The 23,173-nt window shown below is 31.3% G+C and overlaps 1 protein-coding gene and 1 long non-coding RNA gene across 2 annotated transcripts; both read left to right on the plus strand.

Moving 5' to 3' along the window:
* Positions 1–835: 835 nt before the first annotated feature.
* On the plus strand, positions 836–4,288 carry LOC107959438 (uncharacterized). The gene is made up of 2 exons (XR_001700820.2): positions 836–3,335; positions 3,463–4,288. It is a non-coding gene; the product is annotated as an uncharacterized lncRNA (long non-coding RNA).
* Positions 4,289–19,663: 15,375 nt separating this feature from the next.
* Positions 19,664–21,083, plus strand: LOC107960882 (uncharacterized). Its single transcript, XM_041091727.1, has 4 exons — positions 19,664–19,837; positions 20,193–20,247; positions 20,680–20,802; positions 20,943–21,083. The coding sequence occupies exons 1-4, from the start codon at positions 19,679–19,681 to the stop codon at positions 20,984–20,986; spliced, it is 381 nt and encodes a 126-aa protein (XP_040947661.1). The 5' UTR covers positions 19,664–19,678; the 3' UTR covers positions 20,987–21,083.
* The last annotated feature ends 2,090 nt before the right edge of the window (positions 21,084–23,173 follow it).

Genomic DNA, 23,173 nt, shown 5'->3' on the forward strand with positions numbered 1-23,173 from the left:
ATGAAAATGACTAGGCACATAAACATGTCAATGTATTTAATTAATTATTTAGGTTATCTTCACTAATTAGGATCAAATCGATATAAGATATAAAATTGAGAATTAAATTTATTATTATATCGATTTTTCAACTACTACATCATTTCTTAGTGCAATTAATAGAAATAAACGGAAAAAATAATATCGATTAGTTAGACGACTAATTTAAAAAAAAATTATAGTTAAATTATCAAAAAATAAAATAACCCATAATTAGGTGACTTATGATGTAGTTTATCCAAAATTAAATTGGGTTAGAGATGACATTGGATGTAGAAGAATTTAGAATAATATGTTTATTTCTTTTAAGAATTGATTAAATTATATTAATTTATTGGTCCCTAAAAATATTAGTTTTTAAGATTTTTTATATAAATTATCCCCTATATTTTTAAATATTCTTTTATAATTATTAAAAACTAATTTTAATTTTGTAAAATAAATTTTTTTAAAAATCTAAGGCTCAATTTAATTTATTTTCTTAAATATTTTAAGAGGTCTTGATTTTTTAAATTATTTTACAAGAGTTTTTTCAGCATTTAAGCTTTATAATTAAAAAAACTAATTAACCTTCGGTTTGATTTTTTCATATTTAATTCGGTTTAGATTAAGATTTTAAAATAAATTAAATTACTATATTTTTTCACTAAAATTGATCTAAAATAAATAAATAATTACATTTAAATCCAATTATAAATTAAAATTTCAATCAACATGCACACAGACAAACACTATTGACTCTAATCCAATAGGTCAATCACTTTTAAATCTGGTTTGTCATTTATGGGCTGGAAAGACTCTTAGGGAATTAGAGGGGAAAAAGGCCCCAGCCCCCATGTATCTGCAAGAGAAAGCCGAAAAACCCTTCCAAAATCCCCCGTCGCTACTGCCTATATAAAAATATTAGAGACCCCTCCCTCGGTATCCTTAAGGGGGGGTGATAGGCGAGGGATTTGGCTTCGGTTGCGGCGGTGATGCGGAGAGTGAGAAAGACAAGTGAAGACAACACTGGAAGCGGCCAGAAACATGTAGATGAAACCAAAAAAATCTGAGGGGAGCGTGATGTTCTATTTTCCAATATAGTTTTCAATCTGAATTTCGATGGCTGCTCGTGTTTCTTCTTCTTCTCCCTCTTCGCTTTCCCTTAATCAACTTGGCCTTCCCTCAATGCCTCCTTCCTGGACCTTGTGATGTTTGGCTTTTCATAGCTCTGAAGGTTCAATTTTCTTCTTCTGTCATCCTTCCCTCCTTTTTCTGATTTTCTAATTCCAATTTGGTTTCCTTTTTTATTTCATTTTGTGGGTGTGTTAAAGCTTCTTTAGTCGCTAGCTATGTTTGCTTCATTTTTTTAGCTAATCGCAAAATCCAATAATCTTAGTTTAAATCAAGGTTTGAACTGTTTTAATATGGGCGGTGCCCTGCTCCATACATGCTCAAGGACTAAAGTGAATAGCTTTTAAGAGTGATTAGATCACCAGCGTTTATCAGTTTGACTTATTCATAAACATTTGGAAGCTTACTTCGGTAGTCTAGTGCTGCATTATAAATTTATTTATTGGTATAAAATGTGGAATTGCAGCCTGCCTTTTAGGGTTTTGGCCTTTTGTATTTATACCAAAACGGCTTAGATAAATCAGTGTAGTGAAGGGTAAATATTACATGTGAAACCAAACTATTATATATATTTAACTTTATGGTTGGATGTTTAAGTGTTATAGCATTACTTGTTTGAAGATTTTTCACAATTTATATAAGAATAAGATAGTACAAAGGGTGGGTAATGACATATTTGGTTTCTTTAGATAATGCACTTATCCATGGTTTTTGTCAATTTGTTATTATATGTTTGTATTTTGCTTTTATCCGTGTTTGTTTATACATCTTATGAAAATGATTAAGAATGTTTTTATGTACATAGTTTTAGTTGTCCCTGTGAAGCTCAATGCTTATATTTTTGTTATTTGGGGTTTTAAGTATGAGTGTTTGATGTTGATGTGTCTAACATGAGTATGATCATTTTTTTGTAAGTTTTTCTATGTCTTTGATGTGTCATATTTACTCACCATTTTTTTTATACCCGTTGGACATGGGTGCTTCAAGAAAAATGAAGTCTTGAAGCAATGCAAGGTTAGATCATGCTATCTATGATGGACTGCCATAGCAATGCAGGTCTAGAGCGTGTTTCCTATTATTGACTATAATTGCATTTGTGGGAGGGATTTGGCTCCCCTCTATTTCTTTTTTGTTCATTACTATCTGATACATGTTTAACCATCATTCACAAGATTTTTATATTTAATAAATGGATTCTACACATTTGAATGGTGATGATTAATGTATTGAATATTAATGGATGAAAAAGTAATGGATTGAATCTTAACCCAATTGACGGGAATTTGTTGTCAGACCTCTTGACACCCAAGATGGCAATGTCAGGCTTACATATTCTGTAATTTCAATTAAAATACCATTAAAACCATTCCATCTACTTGTTAAAACCCCACATTCAACTTAGTGTAGGGTTTTAACAGGTAGCTGGGAACAGTTTTAATTGTAGTTTTAATGTGAGGTTTTGATGGTTAAGATGGGAACGGTTTTAATTGGAATTATTGAATGTGTAAGCTTGACCTTGATGAAGGTCAGGCCTGACAAATTCATGACAAGTTCAATGTGATGTACATTCAATAATAAAAATTAAAAAAGAAACATATTTTGGGGATTTTCCCAAGATCAATATTTTGATAAATTAAAAAATAGCAATTTTGTAATAAAAAAAAATCGAGCGAGTGATTCTAGGAGTTATTTTTATCACAAATTTTTTTTTTATTGTCGAAAGTACTGACTTTTTAGCAAAAGATATTTAATTAAGGATCCTTTTATTGGTGCTTTTGCTTTTTCTAATAAAAAAGTGAAGCTAAATTTAATGGCAAAAGCACCAACCAGATGGAATCTAAGGATGGACACGTCTAAATGACAACCAAGCAGCCTTTAACAAACTCAGCTTCAGCACCTTTTATATGTAAAGCAATGTCAGCTTATATGACCCCAACATCTTTGACATACTGTGATGTTAGCTGATGTTTCAATCTTTATGAATTATGACCCCTAATTTTAATAGCACATGGCTACTAGCACTTTTGTGACAATGAAAGGTTATGCTGGGCCCTATGTCAGCTGCACAATCAAGCCTCCCAACTCATTGGATTGGGTGTCTGGATGATATCAATAGCAGTGGGCAAAATCATCCACAAGAGAACTGCTTTGGACAACAATTGCTTATCAGGCTTGAAGTCTCAGTAATCATTTTTCTGCTGTTAATTTTTTGATGTATTAAATCATAAGTCATAGGTGTTTTGTGCTCCAATGTTTAATATTAATGACTTTGCCTTTGTTTTACTGTTTGGTTCCATGCCTTTTTATTAGCCTTTTGATCACATGGGAAAGGACATCACCAGATATGCAAATTGTCAAGGAGCACATGTTCATATATACAATGATGTTGGTAGCCTTCAAACTTGCAAATTAAACTACCTACAGCCACCTATGAATCTCAACAATTGCATTCTTGTTTGTACAATCTAATTTTGGTTGCTACATTCCTTTCAGTATGGTGTGAGCTTGTGCTTCACCGCTTGAAGCTGTAGTGCTTTATGCATTTGGTCTTCATTCTGCGATGAAACTATTAGCATCTCATATGACTGTTTGAAAACTTGATGTTATACTTCCTATGACTCCATCAAAATTTACAACTAGAAATCTCTCTATTATAGTCACCAAAGAACCTTACCTTTCTTTCCTATTGCCGCAACCTCCCTATTGCTTTCATTCACTCCTATTGCTACTGTAGTTTGTAGTACTTTTTCATAATGAACCATATTGGTCTATTTCACCATTTTGAGTAACTTAGCCTCTAATGACAAACCTGACACCAAAATCTTGCCTTAGCCTCTACTCCTGTCTAAAGTGCTCCAAGTTCTTACTAGAAAACAGCATGATGACATCCATGGTAGGCCGAGGAAAGCTGCATGGATTGACAAAATTATTCAATCTGGGCTGGACTTTGTGTATCTGGATTGACAAAATTTCTATATGCTTAAATTCTAGTATTGAGTGTCTTATGGGACCCCTTCTCTAGCTTGAGCTTTTCAGTTTTTGTAAGGTTGCATGCAGCCCAATGTAGTTTAGGTTCTCTATTGGTTTTTTTATCCAGGGAAAAGGAATCAGAAATACATTATGAAGAGTGCAATTATGTTGATGTCAATTGTATGTTCTTTCTGACTATGGATTGTTTATATGCATTGCATCACGCCTAAGGTTCTTTTTGGATAATGTTAAATATGAAATACTTTATTCTTGTTCTCTTTTTACCTCATTGTTATAGCTATAAACTGGTGTTAGCTGCAAGCAATGGAGGCAATGTATAGGAAATAAAATTTTAACATGAAATTGCATTGTCATTGATATCCCTACCTCACTCTTTATGGACAACATTGGGTCTCTTTACAACTAGGTTCATTTTGGTATCTGTATATATATTTTTACATCTAACTTCATTATTGAAATTGACAACTAGGTCAATTTTGGTTTAACTTTGAATTTCGTTAAGATTAGATTTGAGATTGTACCACGTCATTAAATTTTTACAATTTTCAAATTCATGAAGCAAAATGATCTAGTTACTGAGTTCAAGTATTAAAATGAACAAAAACTAGATGTATCAAATAAACTTAGTTATTAAGTTAAATCGTAAAAAAATTACATTTTTTATTATTATATAAAAGAGTTTTAAAGGGTGTAATTTTTTATTTTGTGTTTTTAAAACTAATGGCATAATTCTATTTGAGCTTGTTTGGAAATGAGTTGATTTTAGGTTTCAGCATTCAAGGCTGTCTTGTTTTCTATTGGTAATATATACTTTTTTTTAAGGTAATATATAACATAAAATGTAACCATTTTAAAAATGCGACTATTTTTTAAATTTTAAAACTAATAAATATGAAATTAGACATTTAAAAAAAATTAAGAAAACAACAATACTATAATTTACATAAAAATAGTTTTTAAATTCTTTAAAAAAATAATTGGGCTTAAATTATACAAATTGAGATTTTTATTTTGGGTTGATTTGGATAAATATAAAATATGCTAATATTATAAATGGGTTTAACTCATAAACTTTTTATTTTTTAAAAAATAGATAATAAGTTTAAATATTGTATTTTTTAATGGTTGCAAAATTCAAATAGTTATATTTATGTAACTAAACTTAGACAAATCCAAATATTTAAAAAATTATAGATTTTTTGTTGATTATATTTTGGGTAAATTATACTAGTAGTCACTCAATTTTGATACAAGTGGTAAAACAATCACTTTGATTTCAATTTAATCACTTAATTTTTGAAAATAACAAATCAATCATTTTAACCATTTTCTGTTACAAATGTAACAAAAAGATGACTTGTCATCTCATTGTATAAACGACCCCAATTTATAACCCTAGTTGGGCTAGGCAGTAAAAGAAAAAGAAAAAAAGAAAAGGAGGAGAAGAAGAAGAGAAAAATTCTAGAGTGGTTCAACAACAGCATGAGGTTGTGGATTGCGGCGACGACGGTGGGGCAAGCTTCACAAAGAACCATTCTGGTGAGGGGAACAGTCGAGAGCTTTTCTTTGTCGTATTTGGCCAAATGCACCATCTTAGGTCATCTCATCTCAGGTCTTCTTCTTCTAGCCACATCGATAGCTTGGACCATAGAGTATTCGTACCAAATGCTTTGGACGTAGAATCTGCGATGGTTTAAGGATAAAATGATGCGGTTGTTGCTGTCACAGTTGAGTTTGAATCAATGATTGCCACATTTGGGAGGTTGGGTTGGTAATCGAAAATGGTAGCTCATTATGACATTTCATAAACAGTTGGGTTGCAATAGTTGTTTTTGGTTTTGGCGACATAAGATTGGAAACTGTGGTTTGGCAACACAACAATGGCAACCATGATGGCATAGATTGAAAGTTGTGGTTTGGATTTTGGAATGGCAGAATCTGGATGGGGAGAGATTGGAAGGTAGACAAAAAGACAAAAGAGATTGATGGTAGAGTGAAGCAAGTCATCATATTTGAAAACAGTGATTGTTGGGATGGAGAAGAAGTATAAACATATTGGGTCATTTACGTAAAAAGTAAAAATATTGGGCCATTTATTAAAAAATGAAAAAGAAAGGATGAAAAAAAACAGTCATTCAACTTTGCCTCATCCAATGTGGCAAGTTAACTGGCCACATCAACTGTCTTTGTCAAAAAATGTTAATAGGTGACTGATTTGTCACTTTTCGATAACGTTAGCGATTGATTTGTTATTTTTCAAAAGTTGAATGATTGAATTGAAATCAAAGCAACTGTTTTATCAGTTGCACTAAAATTGAGTAACTGTTGGTGTAATTTATCTTTATATTTTTAAAAATAAGTAAAATTTTATTCGGTTTTTTTATAAATCTCAATTCATTTTGCTAATCTAATATGGAAAATTTCTATAGTGGAGTTTTGGTTCAAATATGGAAAATTAAGCTACATAAGTGTCACCACTTTTTGATTGACAACTCAACAGTTTCTTGGTTGGTCCATCTAATTTGTAAAGCCATCAGAATTGTTCCTAAATTTTCTCATTTATACTTAATAATTCCATCATTTTTTTTACTAATTTATTATTAACGATGAAAATAATCTTTGAATTAGTTTACAAATTTTAAATAAAATTTGTTTTTATTAAAGAATATAAATGTCATAATAAAACCCTAAAAAAGGTCATATTAAATTTAAAAAAAGTGTAATTTTCAAAATAAGTAATAAGCCAGATTTAAGGATTATTTTCTAACCTATTCAATACAGTGTTAGTAATTTGGTACTCATTAGGAGAGTAGAATTAATTGTGAAATTTTTATCTAGTATTTATTGGGAGAGTCGAATTAAAAGTATTAAAGTCATTAGATTTCAAACTCCCAAAATAAGATTGACTTTGTCGGAATTATATGAATCTTGTGATGATGCAAAGTCAAAGAGTGAAGTTGAGAGTTTGGTCAATGCACTTGAGAGTTTTGAGTTTTTGCTTGGTATGATAATTTGGTATGAAACTTTATTTGCTATAAAATATGTTGAGTAAGAAATTGCAATCTAAGTCTATGTACATTGACACCACCATAAAGGAATTAGAAGGTGTATTGTCATATTTTGAAAAATATAGAGTTGAAGACTTTACTTCTAGTATGAATATTGCACTTGATATGAATGTAGAGCCTACCCTTCCAACAAAGCGTCATGTTATTAAAAAAATAATTTGGTGAGAATAATCAAGAGGACGAAGAAATTTAATCGACTGATGAATTATTTAGAGTTGATTATTTTTTAGTTATTGTAGACATGACAATTACTTCTTTGAAGAGCAGATTTGAGCAACTAAAAACATTTGAAAGTATTTTTGGGTTTTTGCTTGATTTAAACAATTTAAAGTCATTGGATGAAAAGAAATTGAGAGAATACTGTGCTACTTTTCACTCTACTTTTTCTCATGTGATTCATCAGATGCTGATTTAAATGATCTTTTCTTTGAATTGAAAGTGTTGCAATTTACTTTACCAAATGAATTCATGTTAACCATTGAAATTCTTGAGTTTGTCAAATCTGCAGATTGCTATCCGAATGTTTCAATTGCTAATAGAATTTTTTAACGGTCCTTTTGACTGTGACATCAACTAAAAGAAGTTTTTCAAAGTTAAAGTTAATCAAAACATACTTGAGGTCGTCAATGTCATAAGAACGGTTGAATGGTTTGGCAATTTTATCAATCGAGAAGGATTGTTTGGAAGATATTGATATTGATGTTATCATTAATGATTTTGCATATCAAAATGCTCGTAGAACCCATTTTTTAATGATTTTTTGTGTTTTTGTAGTTGATGACATAGGAGTAGATTGAATGAAAAATATATATTTTTTAAATTGTTAGAAAAATTATTTATTCGCTTAATCTCATAAAACATATTATTTTAATGAAATTACTAGTGTATGATTTTATTTTATTGTATTACATTTTATAATTTTTTTAGAAGGGTCCAATTTATTGTTTCGCCTAAGGCCCTAAAAATGTCAATAACGAACCTGCAATGAGTTGGGGTTGTATTACAACAAAAGGGGAGGCCAATAGCATTTTTTAGCAAAGGCTTGGGAGTTAGGCATCTAGCTCTGTCAATTTATGAAAAAGAGATGTTGGATATTTTACTAGCAGTGAAGAAATGACATTCATATTTGGTTGGGAGGTTCATTTTGATAAGAACAGACCATCAAAGCCTTAAACTCTTATCTAATAGGCTAGCCATCACACCATACCGACAGAAATAGGTGACAAAAATGTTGGGGTATGACTATTCCATTGCATATAGGAAGGGTTCCTTGAACACTGTGGCTGATGCTTTGTGTAGAAGATCACATGAATAGGAGGGCCAACTACTTCAATGTGTGGTTAGCACTATTTGGTCTGGAATGTGGGATAGAATTGTGAATTATGTGTCCATTGATACTAAGTTACAACACCTGATCCAAGAATTACAACAACAACTCCATGCTCACTCCAAATTTACTTGGGATAGCGCAATTTTGAGAAGAAAGGGTAAGGTTGTTGTTAGTAGCAATGCCGACCTTAGGAGGGACCTTTTTCAGTACTTCCATGTTGGAACAATAGGTGGCCACTCAGGAGTACATACCATAAGACACAGAATCTCAAAGACTTGTCTAGGGATGTAAAAAATTGGATGAGGAATGTCCAACATGCCAAAAATGCAAAGTAGATTTATCAGCTTCTCCTGACCTCCTTCAACCCTTTCCTATTCCTGATAGGGCTTGGGCTGTTATTAGTATGAATTTTATCGAATGATCAGGGGTGAAGCCAGAACAATTTTTTAGGGGGCCGGATGAAATTTTAATCTTTTATAATCTATACACTACACCAAAACAGGCTTTTAGCGGCGTTTTTAGCGGCATTTGGATAAAAAACGCAGCTAAAGATCGATCATTAGCGGCGCTTTACGGAAATCGCAACTGAAAAAACCTAAGCCTAACGACGCTGTTTTGTGAGCTTTTGTTGATTTAGCGGCGTTTTTAAGAAAGCGCCGCTAATGCTCAGGGCTTTAGCAGCGTTTTAGAGGAAGCGCCGCAAAAAAACCTAAGCCCAACGATGCCGTTTTGTGAACTTTCGGGGATTTAGCGGCGTTTTTAGGAAAGCGCCGCTAATGCTCAGGGCTTTAGCGGCGTTTTTGGGGAAGCGCCGCAAAAAAACCTAAGCCCAACGACGCTGTTTTCTGAGCTTTCGGGGATTTTGCGGCGTTTTTATGAAAGCGCAGCTAATGCTCAGGGCTTTAGCGGCGTTTTTGGGAAAGCGCCGCTAAATCACCTTAGTCAAACGACGCCATTTTCTGAGCTTTCGGGGATTTAGCGGCGTTTTTATGAAAGCGCCGCTAATGCGCGCTAAAAATATTTTATCTTAATTGGTTTATTCATAATAAATAAAATTCAATTTATTTCTAATTGAATATTTAAAATCTTCAGAAAAAAGTAATGACACGTAGAAATAATTTGAAATAAAACACACGGAAAAATTAAAATGCTATTATTTAAAATAATTGTAAGAGAGATAATAATAAATTTGTTTAGGGTTTTTGGTTTAGGGTATATAATTTATTTAAGATTTAAGGCCGGTTTAGGAGTTCATATTTTAAGGTTTAGGGAGTATGGGTTTAGGGATTATGGATTAGGTGTTAGGATTTAAGGTTTAGGGGTTAGAGGGTTAGGGGTTTAGGGATTAAAAGTTAGGGATTTAGGGGTCGAGTTAGGGTTTTGGGTTTAGATTAATTATTTTTTAATTTATATTTTAAATATGTTCTTATATAATTGTAAAAGAGATAATAATAATTTTGTTTAGGGTTTTTAGTTTAGGGTATATGATTAATTTAAGATTTAAAGCCGGTTTAGGAGTTCATATTTAAGGTTTAGGGAGTATGGATTTAGGGATTATGAATTAGGGATTATGGTTTAAGGGTTGGGATGTAAGGTTTTGGGGTTAGAGGTTTAGGGGTTAGATGTTAGGGTTAAGAGTTAGGGATTTAAGGTTTAGGGATTCAGGGGTCGAGTTAAGGTTTTGAGTTTAGATTAATTATTTTTTTAATTTATATTTTAAATATGTTCTTATATAATTGTAAAATAAATAATAATAAATCAAATATATTGAAATTATGAGTATTGTTTAAATTATTTAAGAGATATATAATAGATAGACTTTATATGTATTGAATGGTTAATTTAGAGGGTTTAAGGTTAAGGTTTACTTGAGATTTGTTAAATGATAAAATTTTATACAATTAATTAATGCTTTTATATTTAAAAAATTTGATATATTTAAATATTAGTTTAAATAGAATTAATAAATAAGTTAAAAAAAGTAATAGATTGATATGAATATTTATACATAATTATTTATTTTGGAGAAGACCAAATTATAAGAAAAAAATACAAAAATAAAAATGATATGGATATATAGGTAATTATTTAATTTAGATAATTCTAACTTAATAATTAATTACAACCATTTTATCATTTGTTTTCTTATTAAAATATAAAATATTTATTTTGAGAGTACTTGTTTTTTTTTATAAAAATTATTTTGTTCAAAATAAATCAATTAATAAAAACCAAAATAGCAAAACGGCGTCATTTTGTTCAAAATGAAAAACGCCGCAAAAAATAAATCAATATATAAAAAAAAAAATAAAAAATTTTAGCATAGCAAAACGGCGCCATTTTGTTCAAAATAAAATAGCGGCGTTTTTTATAAAAAGGCTGCAAAAAATAAACCAATATATAAAAAACAGATAAAAAAATTTTAGAATAGCAAAACGGCGTCATTTTGTTCAAAATGGAAAAAATTTTGCGGCTTTTTTCAAAAAAACGCCGCTAAAGGTAAGCAATAGCGGCGCTTTTATAAAAGCACCGCAAAAAATAAATCAATTTATAAAAAAATTAAAATAAAAAATTTTTAGCATAGCAAAACGGCGCCATTTTGTTCAAAATGAAATAGCGGCGTTTTTTTACAAAAACGCCGCAAAAATAAATCAATTTATAAAAAACAAAAAAAAATTTAGAATAGCAAAACGGCGTCATTTTGTTCCAAATGAAAAAATTTTTGCGGCGTTTTTCAAAAAAAACGCCGCTAAAGGAAGCAATAGCGGCACTTTTATAAAAGCGCCGCAAAAAATAAATCAATTTATAAAAAAATTAAAATAAAAAATTTTTAGCACAGCAAAACGGCGTCATTTTGTTCAAAATGAAATAGCCGCAAAAATAAATCAATTTATAAAAAATAAAATAAAAAAATTTTAGAATAGCAAAATGGCGTCATTTTGTTCCAAATGAAAAAATTTTTGCGGCATTTTTTTGAAAAAAGCCGCTAAAGGTGAGAAATAGAAAAACGCCGCAAAAAATAAATCAATTTATTAAAAAAATAAAATAAAAAATTTCATGCATAACAAAACGGCATCATTTTGTTCAAAGTGAAATGGCGGCGGTTTTATAAAAAACGCCGCAAAAAATAAATCAATTTATAAAAAAACAAAATAAAAAAAATTTTAGAATAGCAAAACGGCGTCATTTTGTTCAAAATGAAAAATTATTTGCGGCGTCATAAAAACGCTGCTAAAAGTAAGCAATAGCAGCGTTTTTATAAAAAACGCCACAAAAAACATTTCACTTTAAAAAATTTAGCGCCATTTTATAAAAATTCCCCCCTCCGAAATCCCCAACTTTCCACCCTAAAATCCCAACTTTCCCCCCTCCTAAACGTCTTTTTCTTGTTCCTTACTAATGCAACATATTCTGCTTTTTATATGATTAATTTTTTCGAAAACACTGTCATGACTATGCAAACCGGAGTAGGTTTGTCGAAGATCTTGATCTTAGCCGGCGCCAATACCGTTCCAACTGAATTTCTTACTTCAATTCTTCTTTTTTATTTTTCTTACTGTTTTAATTTTGACTTCAACTTGTTAATTTCGTTTCCAGGTTATACGGGTACTGTCCTCCTGAAAAACGGTAAATTATCGAACATATTAGGCGAATTGCAGGTTAGTTTTGATCGTTTTGTTTGTTTTGATTTGCTAGTTTCTCCTTGCCGTATGATTCAAATATTTTTCCTTTGGATTTTGTGTTGATTGACTAGGTTTCTACTTTTCATTCTTTTTCGTCTATTAATTTTAGCTTTTAACTCCTTTTTTCCTGATTTGGCAGTCACTAGTGAAGGGACTCGAAAAGTCGGGGGAGCAAGCTGATGATTCAGATGCACTTCTAGCTCAGGTATATGAGGAAATAGAGCTTAAAGTTTAAATCTTTTGGTTGTAATATTGATCTTTTTCTATCAATTTGTAGGTGTGTCGTTTGTCAACGGAGAGCAGGCAACTGGCATCAGCACGGCAGATAACTGTTCTGAATGGGGATTCTAGCGGTATTTTCTTAATTATATTTGCTTAAATAGTAGTTCTTTTAGGCACATATATGTGAAACTAGTTTATAATTGCATTAACGTGATTAGATGAACCATTTTCTAAGTGGATTTGCTTTGGTTGTATTAGTAATACAGAGACCTCGCAGGTAATTTAACCAAATAATTTCATAATTTCATAGTCTAGGGCCACCATCGGCGTAGCTCTTTAGATTTCATAGTTCATTTAGCTAAGCAAACCTTTCTATTATAAAAAGCAAATTGAAATTGTTGAAATCTAACTTTTCACTGGTGGTGACATACCCAATCACCCATAATGTAGCACTATGTGTAACACCCCTTACCCGTAGTCAACATCGAAATAGGGTACGAGGCATTACCAGAACCCATACGCTTGTAAACGTATTTAACCGAGTTATAAATTTCATCTAAATTAAAAATTTCAAAATTATTAACATGCTTTTTATAATTTTTCATAATATACCTTCAAAATATTATGATCATAATAATTAGGGCTTACGAAACCCGATACATACTCATGCAATTTAATGCTTCATTTCCATTTCATTATTTCGATATTTCATGTACCATCATTTTCATGAATTTTGTACATACCAGTAATAGTTCATTTCAAATTCATGTTATCTCACTTCAAAACTTTACCCGTTATATCATTTAAATATCAATGGTTACATTTATTTCAGATCAATACCAATAATAATTCAATTCCATATTTTCTAATACCCTTATTATTTTCCATATTTATCCCGTTGAATTTCTCAGAAATTCGATGGATTTTCAGAGGTACACTTTTAGTGTACAATTCCGGGTCCGTCAATTCATATTCATGTGCACACATTTCCATTTCAGAGAGCACACTCCCGCGAACCTCATCCTTACAGCGGGATTACCAGTCCAGGCTAAATCCCCTGCAAGATAGCACACTCCCGCGAACCTCATCCTTACAGCGGGACTACCAGTCCAGGCTAAATCCCCTGTAATATAAACTCATAGAGTATTGTCGGGATTACCAGTCCAGGCTAAATCCCCTGCAATGACAATTACTCTAATGAGCTTGGATCTGAATTACCAGTCCAGGCTAAATTCAGACCCTAATTCGGATTACCCGTCCGGGCTAAATCCATTTTCCACATATTCTTCGGGAGGGCTATATCAAGATCACCCGTCCGGGCTAGATCTTTTTCACACATATTCTTCGGGAGGGCTATATCAGGATAGGATCACCCGTCCGGGCTAGATCCTTTTTACCGTCAATTCCTTTTCAGAGATCCATCGAATTTTCCTTTCATTCAACCGGGATTTATTTTCTCTTTTCATCAAGAATATCAATACTTCATCAATTATCATACAATAAACATCCAACTCATTTTCACATCAATAACAAACATTTCAAGCATTTAAGAACATAACTCAAGTTACACGAACTTACCGGGCTAAATTGTAAAAATACTAAAATACAAGAGCATTTTGGTAATTTTCCATTTTCTCGATTTTCTACCCGATGTTGATCTAAATTAATTTTTCATTTTAATAAAACAACTCATTTCATGAAATTTGGTCATTTTTTACATTTTTCCAAAATTGCCCCTAAAGTTTTACTTTTATTCAATTTAGTCCTCGAACCCAAATCATGTAAATTAACCATTTGTAATGCAAATCCATAATATTCATACATTTATTTTCCTCCTCCTCCTCTCCATTCCACATCCTTAATTTATATAACATGCTTATAAGTAATATTGTCTATAATTTTCACTATTTTCTTGTAAATTTAATCAAAGCTATCCATTTGAGTCATAGTCACTAAACTATTTGTATCTTGAGCTAAAGAAATCAAAATTAAGATCCGTTAATTTTAAATGAAACTAGACTCACATATATTCTTGCCATAAAATTTTCAGAATTTTTGGTTCACCTAAATGGTAAATTTTATTCTTTAAAGTTTCCCCTATTTCACTGTCTGACAGTTCCGACCACTCTTCACTAAAAATGAATTATCTAATTGTAAAGAATTTGGATGATGTTTCCGTTTGTTTTATTTGAAAATAGACTCATAAAATATTCTAATAATATAAATTTTATCCCATAATTATTTTTTTAAATTTTTTAATGATTTTCCAAAGTCAGAACAGGGAACTCGAAATCATTCTGACCTTATCTCACATAACCTATTATATCTCATAATTTATAATTTCATTGCTTACAATGTTTCTTCTATGTGAAACTAGACTCAATAATATTTAATTTCATATTTTATTCATCCTATAATTCGATTTCCACAATTTATGGTGATTTTTCAAAGTTAACCTACTGCTGCTGTCCAAAACTGCTTTAGTGCAGAATATTGATTACTAAGTCTATAACACTCTTATTTTCTTTTTTTACACTATTTCTCAACACTTTCTCTTATTTTCTCTTCACTAACATATCAAGAACTTATAAATTTATATAATAAAACCCTACATTAACATCAATCTCACACTTTTTCAATAATATCAAACTCAAAAATATATTGAAATCATGATGTTCTTACCTTGCTCAATTGACTTCAATCTTTAACTTGATTTTCTCTCTCCTCCAGCCTCTATTTCTTGAATCTAACTTGATATTCTAGCTCCCCATAGTCTCTTTGTCAATTTTCTCTCTTGGTGGCAATGGAAATTTGTTTGATTTCTAAGTAAAAATGGTGGATTTTTGGTGAAAGGACCAAATTGTAAAGAAAGCAAAGCTTTCTTTCTTCCCCTCTTCTTCTCACGTTAATGCATGCAAAAATGGTGGGGATTGCTACTTTTCATCCTTCTTTCCACATATATATATACTAAATAAATTAATAATAAAATAATATCATTTTAAAAAAAATCAAATTAAAATATTAATAAAATAATATTTATTTATTTATTAATCTAAAATATCTCCAACATCATCATTATCTTCTAGATTTCTCTCTCTTCTAATTGACCATTTTGCCCTTCATGATCTTTTAAAATTCTATCCTTGAGTCATCACTTAATTTGGTAAAATTGTGATTTAGTCCCTCAAACTTCTTTACCTTTTTTAATTTGGTCCTAATCCATCCATTTTTCTTAGTTTCTAGATTATTCCACCCTTAAAATATTTACACCATTGGTCCTTTAACTTTTTCATATTTACACTTTAACCCCTCAACTTTTAAGTATTTACTCTTGGGTAACAAAACTTTTCTCAGTTTTGCGATTTAATCCTGTCTTGAATTAATATGTTATAATTTACTTCCCAATATTGCCATAACTCAAAATTACCCATTTTTAGCACTTTATTTCCTTATTTTACTATATCAGAGATATTATCTTACTTTCCTTATTGTAGAAATTTTCGGGGTATTACACTATGCACTTACATGTGTGTGAAGTGTGAACCACTTTTGACTTTGTGTCTAGTTTAATCAGGCTGGTAGAACAGATGAGCTTTGGTTAAAAAAGAAACCTAAATATTAGCTAAACTTTTATTCTGCCAACCTTCTTTATCCAACTTCATACTTACTGGTTTAATTCCCATTGTACTGAAGTAATTGTTAACAATTATTTCTGCAACTGCCTGCAACAAGACATCCATGCCAATGATTCAAGAAAAAGTAAAGATGTAAAGAAAAATAAAAGAACACTTCTGGAAATACTTATTTACATGCATGTGTTAATGAATAATTATAAGCTACTTCAAAGGAATAACATAGTTGCCTGTCGAGTCCTTTTGCTTTATTTTTTTATTCATTTCCATTCAAATTATGTCTATATCATCATGTGCATTTGGTTTATCACCATGGCAGTTAGAAGTTTTCCAGAATCAGGAGTGTAAGTTCTTTGAGTGTGTCTAGGTGTGACAGCTTGCTTAAACAACCTTGAGCGTTATCCTTAACCAGGGAAAAAAATTTCTCCATGCTTAGTGACCAAAATTGTTCGGCTGATAAGGTCTCTATTTCTAGTAACCAAATATCCTCTAAACCAAGCCTTCAAACAACTTTTATTGGCCATAAACCCAAGGTCCTAGTTTCAAGGTTTGATGTTATCTTGACATGTCTAATTCTGGAACTAAAACAAAGTATATGTGCTGTAAACGTTCATCCACCACGTCAAGGTTTTAGCAATAAATTTGGTCCCCTTAGTTCTGCTCTAAAAGGCTTAAGTTGATTTGTAGATCAATGTTTTTCATTAATCCAACATTATATAAAAAGAATACTGTCATAAATTTTTTTAGTTATTATATTATTACAAATAGGTTAATCCATTTTAATAACTAGGTATGTGTTTTCTTGGTTTTTTTTATATATATTCTTTTCTTTTGACAAAGAACTTGAGGTTTAATTAAATTTGACTAAGGACTTGAGTTGAACTAATTTGATTCTTATTTTTTATTTGATTTGATTTTATTTTATTGGCAAGAAAGATAAAATATTTTATTTATCAAATAATCTAAAAGATTTTGAATTCATGATTATTGGTTTTGTGAGCATATTAGACAAGACAAAATTTATGTTTAATGCATGATTATTGAACTTGTTTCATTTGTTATCCTTTTTGCAATAGGAGGAACTGAGGTATCAACTATTTGCAGTTGTGAAACATTCTGGATTTAGACCTACTTCTGGACACTATGTTTGCTACATTCGATCCTCTCTTAATGTGGCATAAGATGAATGATTCAAGGGTAAGCGTTGATAAATTTGTTCACATTTTAATGTGCATTTTGGTTTTTACTAAGGATAGTTACTAACATATCCAGTTTCTGAACTGGATACAATGTGTTTCTTGTTGAAAGTTTCTTGCTTATGAAGGATACCTTACAGAGGGTTCTGTTTCCCCACTGCTTTAAATATTTTGCTTGTTCTTCAAGCATTTGGATCTGATAATTTCACTGATATTGCAAATTTCCATCCTAAGTTTGAAATTTAAGTGTCAACTTGTAATATACTCGATAACATTTTGATGGTACTTAGAATAATAGTGCATAATGGTCATGTTCTGTCTTTTGTAGGTTACTTGTGCTGAATAAGAAGCTGTGCTGTCCCAGGAAGCCTACATTTTGCTCTATGCTAAATGGGGTATACCTTGGTTTTCAACTGCAATAGAAGTGCAAAAGCCTTGTGCAGACCCTGGAATTTTTGATTCTTCACCAAAGTCCTAGATGACATAGACTTTGCCTCCAATCTTGAGGTGGAAAAGAGTGCCAATTGCAGTGCCAATGAAACTAGATGTTGCTGATAGAGCTTCAACTCAATTCTCTTGCGATGTGTATAGTCATAGGCAGGTTCAACTAGTCGTTTCTCATATGTATTATTTATTTTAGTTTTGATTCTAAATTTTTATTTTTACTTTAATATTTACAACAACTTGAGTTCTAACTTTTGGATTTTAATTGTGTTATTAATTTATTATTTTAAATTCTAAAACTAAATTCATTAATTTTTATATTTAGTTTTAAAGTTAAAATTTTCATAGAAAATTTAATTTAAATAATTTTTTATTTATCCTTAAAATTATATTTAAAGTTCAAATTTTAAAAATAAAACATAATATAATATTTATTATAAAAATAAATATTATTTGATTAAAATAATTTTTTTAAAGGTTATGTTTTTAGCGGCGTTTTTGCGAGAAGCGCCGCTAAATATCATGGTCTTTAGCGGCATTTGTGATAAAAGCGCCGATAAAGGTCATGGTCTATAGCGGCGTTTGTGATAAAAGCGCCGCTAAAGGTCATGGTCTATAGCGGCGTTTGTGAAAAAAGCGCCGCTAAGGGTCATGGTTTATAGCGGCGTTTGTGGGAAAATCGCCGCTAAAGGTCATGGTCTATAGCGGCGCTTGTGGGAAAGCGCCGCTAAAGGTATTTGTTTCTAAAAACGCCGCAAAAGTTAACGACGCTGTCAATGGTGGCATTTTTTGTGGCGCTTGTCGAAGCGCCGCAAATACTTTTAGCGGCGCTTTTTTGCGCCGCTAAAGGCCTAAAAAAGCGCCGCTAAAAGCCTGTTTTGGTGTAGTGATATCTTTATAATTTTTAAAGGATTAATCAAATTTTTATAATTTTAGGGGGGCCAAAGTGTAACATCCCGTTTTTAGTGAAATTAGAACAGTGGTTTTGGGACCAGAAATCCAAAGTTGAAAATTTTATTTTATTATTATTTTATGTTCTATTGTATGATATAAATACTGTATAAAAATTTCATTAAGAAATTTTACCGCTTACATACTTAGGGTCTGTTTGATAATGGGAAATATTTTCCGGAATTGGTTTTCTACATTTTCCAGTGTTTGATTGGGGGAAAATGATTTCCTATTGTAAAATATTTTACAAAACACAGGAAAAGGAGTTCCTGTTTTAGGAAAATATCTTACCGTTTTGAATTCGGTAAGACATTTTCCGGAAAATGACCCATTCTTCTCCCCTTTCCCCTTCTCCTTCCCTTTCCCCTACCCCTTTCCCTTACCCTTTCCCTTTCCCGTTTCGAAGCCTACAATCGCCTCCAAGCCATGGCAGTAGCCTTTGGAGAGAAGTTGCCGATTTCTGAAAATTGTAGCCCTCGGCAGTCAATCTGATGGAAAAAGCTCTCTCCTTGAAGCTTTGCTTGGATTCCGTTTCAATGTGCGTAAAATTGAAATGGGTACTCGTCGACCTCTCATTTTGCAGATGGTTCATTACCGTTCTGCACTTGAGCCTCGTTGTCGTTTTCAGGTGGTTTTTGTTTTTAGAGTTGGGTGTTATTTATCCTTTTATTTTTTCTCAAATTAATTTATTTATGATGAAATTTTTAATTAAGTAATTTTTGTAAAAGTGCAAGTTTCTAGTGGTATATGGTTTTCAATTTGGCTGGTATTATTGACTTCCTCTTGCAACCCATTTTAAAAGCATAAGCTAATGAGGAAGTTAGAACTTGCTATTTCTGAAGATGTTTAAGTACCAAAGTCACTTCTTTGTTTGTACATTTGCATCCTTTCTCGGTTATACTGTTGTGTTGTTCTTTGTTAATAATGAAATTGCTGGATTTTATGGAAAGTAAAAATGTTTTGGTTAATTGTAGGACCTCCAATATATCACACTGACATTTTTCTTCTCATGCAGGTCTTGACAGAAACAGATCATTGCTATTGTGTTCTTGTTAATGCGCTTGATGGGGCAGCTTTTCCTAGTGAAAAGGATACAAATGATAGCAGTTCCAGTAACAAAGTACCATTGAGAGTAGATACTAATTCTATGAAGACGAAAAATAGTAAGGTTTGGGTCCTTTCTCAACTTTGTGATAATTTTTGTGTATTGATTCCATGATCAACCAGAGTTTTCACTTCTGAAGAAGGTACTTACAAACAACTGCTTGGTTTTTGATGTTAACATAAATGATGGAAGTGGTGTATAATTGTTTTTCCTGACATTTGTTACATTTTAATGATGCCAACATTGAATATTTTATCATTATGAACTAGTTTTGTATATGTAAGTTTTAAATAACATAATGTTAGCATCAAATGGGCTGATGCCATTGATTCTGTGAAAAGCTGCTTAGGAGTAGTATGCATGCAACCGTACTTTGAAGATCAGTTTGCTGATGACATGCTACTAATTGTTATTGCAGCTCACACTTTTTTCTGGATTTGTCAGCTATCAAATGGTCCGGGATGCATATGATGGTACACTACCTGGAATCAATCTTTCCAAGAATTGCCTTCTGTTTTTGTTCTTTCAAAATTTTGCAAAAACCTAGCTCATGATCTGATAAATATGTTCTGCTTGTGTTAATGTGAATGTGAGAAATTGATTGATATGTTAAACATATTCTGTTTTACTATAGTTTTACAATGGGTTGACACCCTTGTTGGTGCCTTTTAATCAACATATTTTTCATTTATCAAAAATAATCATGGTCTGTGGAAAAACATGCACATTTAGTCTTTAAACTTGCAGTTGATTTCATGTCGAGTAAGCCTGGTCTAGTTTAAAGGGAGCAATACATGTAGACTGCTTAACTTATGTTCTAAACAGCTTAGCTTTTAGTTTATTCTTAATGTCTTCTTCATGCTTATTTAGTTCTCATCTCATATCATTTCGTCTTTTTTTCTCAGTTGGGAGTTCTGGATTCGGAAGTCTTCTATCAATGGGTCATTCCTCTGGCAAAAAAGACAGACTTTACATGAAAGGTCCTGGAGGACGCGGGGAAGTTGAAGTAGCTGTTTCTGGTGTCGTAGGTCAATAATAAATTCATCTTAGAAATTATCCTCTAAAATTCAGTTCCTTTTTTGTTTCTTATTTCTCAATGCATATCATCACCATGGTGTTATCCCTTATCATAATTTGATGTAAAAACATGTGTTTTATCTGATTGCAGGCCTTGTCATTTCTCTCACTAGCCGCGGCTTGCTCAACTGCTAGTGTGACAAGTCTTTTGGTCAATGTCAGCTCTACATATTGCCCGTCAAAGATATGCAGTAGATATCAGTTGTCTGCAGCTATGGCTTTCATGTTGTGGTTTCTATCATTTGCTTTAACTCTCTTCAATCTTTGGCTCCTTCTGTCTTTGTAGCGACTTGCAACTTCCAAGTTCCAACCCTTTCTTCATACACAAAAAGTTCAACAGGCAGATTCTGACAGTTCCATAGATGTTCAAATTAAGAAGTGTACATTGACAGTATTATATACAAACATCAAAATCTTGAACGATAATTTTGAATTTCAATGTTTTTTGAATAAAGTTTGCTGCCAATTTACGAGTCATTGATTCATTTATCTAGTTCATACGGTTAATATTCTAGCTTAATAATTGAGTATTATTATATATTTAATTTGATTTATTTAATTATAAATAAATCATTGCAATATATGTAAAAATAATTTAAAATATAAAAATTTATTAATATATATTAATATATCTAAAAACAACATTTCCGGAAAATATTTTCAAGAAATCTACCAAACAGCAAAAAAATATTTTACACAGATTCAATCAAACACCAGAAAATATTTTCTAGTAAATCATTTTACAGAAAAGTAAAACATTTTCCAGAAATCATTTTACGGAAAACATTTTACTGGCAATCAAACAGACCCTTAATTTGAAAAAGGGACTAAATTGTGTAAAGTGCAAAAGTTGAGTTCTAATAGCTAAAGGTATTAAATAGCTATAGAATTTTAAATTGGAGGTCATTATATAGTAATTAGCCATTAAGGTTGGTAGTGGATAAGCATGAATAGTCATCATTGGAATTTGAATGAATTGTTAAGGTTAATTTTGAAAATTAGTGATTAAAGTTATAATTAATAAAATAAAATAAACTATTATAATTCATTATCATCATCTTCCATAAAAAAAAAAAGAAGAAAGAAAACCTAGCCATGGAAGTTTGAAATTTAGGCAAGCTTATTTTACTCAATTAGGTATGTATTTGCAAAACTATTAAAGTATTAAAGTTTTGCCATTGATGAACATACTTGAGTTTTGAAGTTGGATGATAGAAAATGAATGGTTATTGTTAGATAAACAACTTTTGTAAAGAGTTTTTTGATGAAATCATCAATTAGTGGCTAAATTAAAAAAGGTGATAAATTTATGGTAAAATTTGTGAAATTGTGAATTAAATGGGTTGCTATTAATATGTATAAAAACTGGTTAGGCTTGAATAAGGATTAAATTGCATGAAATTTATTTTTGAGCCTAGGGACCAAATTACAAAGAAATTAAAAGTATAGGGAAAAATGGTAATTTTTCCAAAATTTCCATGTTGAATTAGATTGAATGAGATTTATATTGAAATGAGTTAAATTCATTCGTATAGATCCTGTCAGACCTCACACAGAGTTGGATTGAGGTAAAGAGAAAATATCAGATTAGTTGCTTCCGTATCTACGTAAACTTATCAAGGTAAGTTCGTGTAATTAAATTGTATATTTATATGCTTTAAATTGAATTATATGTGTGTGATCTATATAATTGCCATGTATAAATACCGATCGCATATCTGACGATTATCAAGTCCCATTTGAACCTTAGAAACTTGTAGGATACAAATGACATGTCATTAAGGTTACCTATTTGGTTGGAATCCTGCATGTGTTGCGGACACACCACAGCTTTATGAGCTTCTCGATTTGCAGCTCGTGAGAGCTTACCGATTCTCAGCTTGTATGAGCTTACCGATTCACAGCTTGTGAGAGCATACCAATTCATAGCTCATATAAGCAAACATGTAAATGAATTGACGGATTACAGTTCAGTACATCTCGTGTGTACTACCCTTGTATCCAACGATATTTTAAATGGTTTAATGGGCAATGTTATGTAAGAGACAATATGAGTTCGATACGAACTATTACAGGTATATACATGAAATATATAAAAATGATATTACATGATATATTGAAACATGAAATGGATAATACATGTATATGAAACTTGCTTAATGATTATGTTCATCCATGTTTATTAGCTATTATATGTGTTTTATATGGCTAAAATGTTGAGGATATGTGTTTAGGCTTTTGGCCAAATTAGTTTGGATATGTTTTGTATGCTTACCTTAAATGTGATTAAATAGTAAGTTAATTTCTTTGTTATAGGAACTT

The sequence above is a fragment of the Gossypium hirsutum genome, chromosome D04, assembly GCF_007990345.1.
Source record: "Gossypium hirsutum isolate 1008001.06 chromosome D04, Gossypium_hirsutum_v2.1, whole genome shotgun sequence".
In the NCBI taxonomy this organism is placed as follows: Eukaryota; Viridiplantae; Streptophyta; class Magnoliopsida; order Malvales; family Malvaceae; genus Gossypium; species Gossypium hirsutum.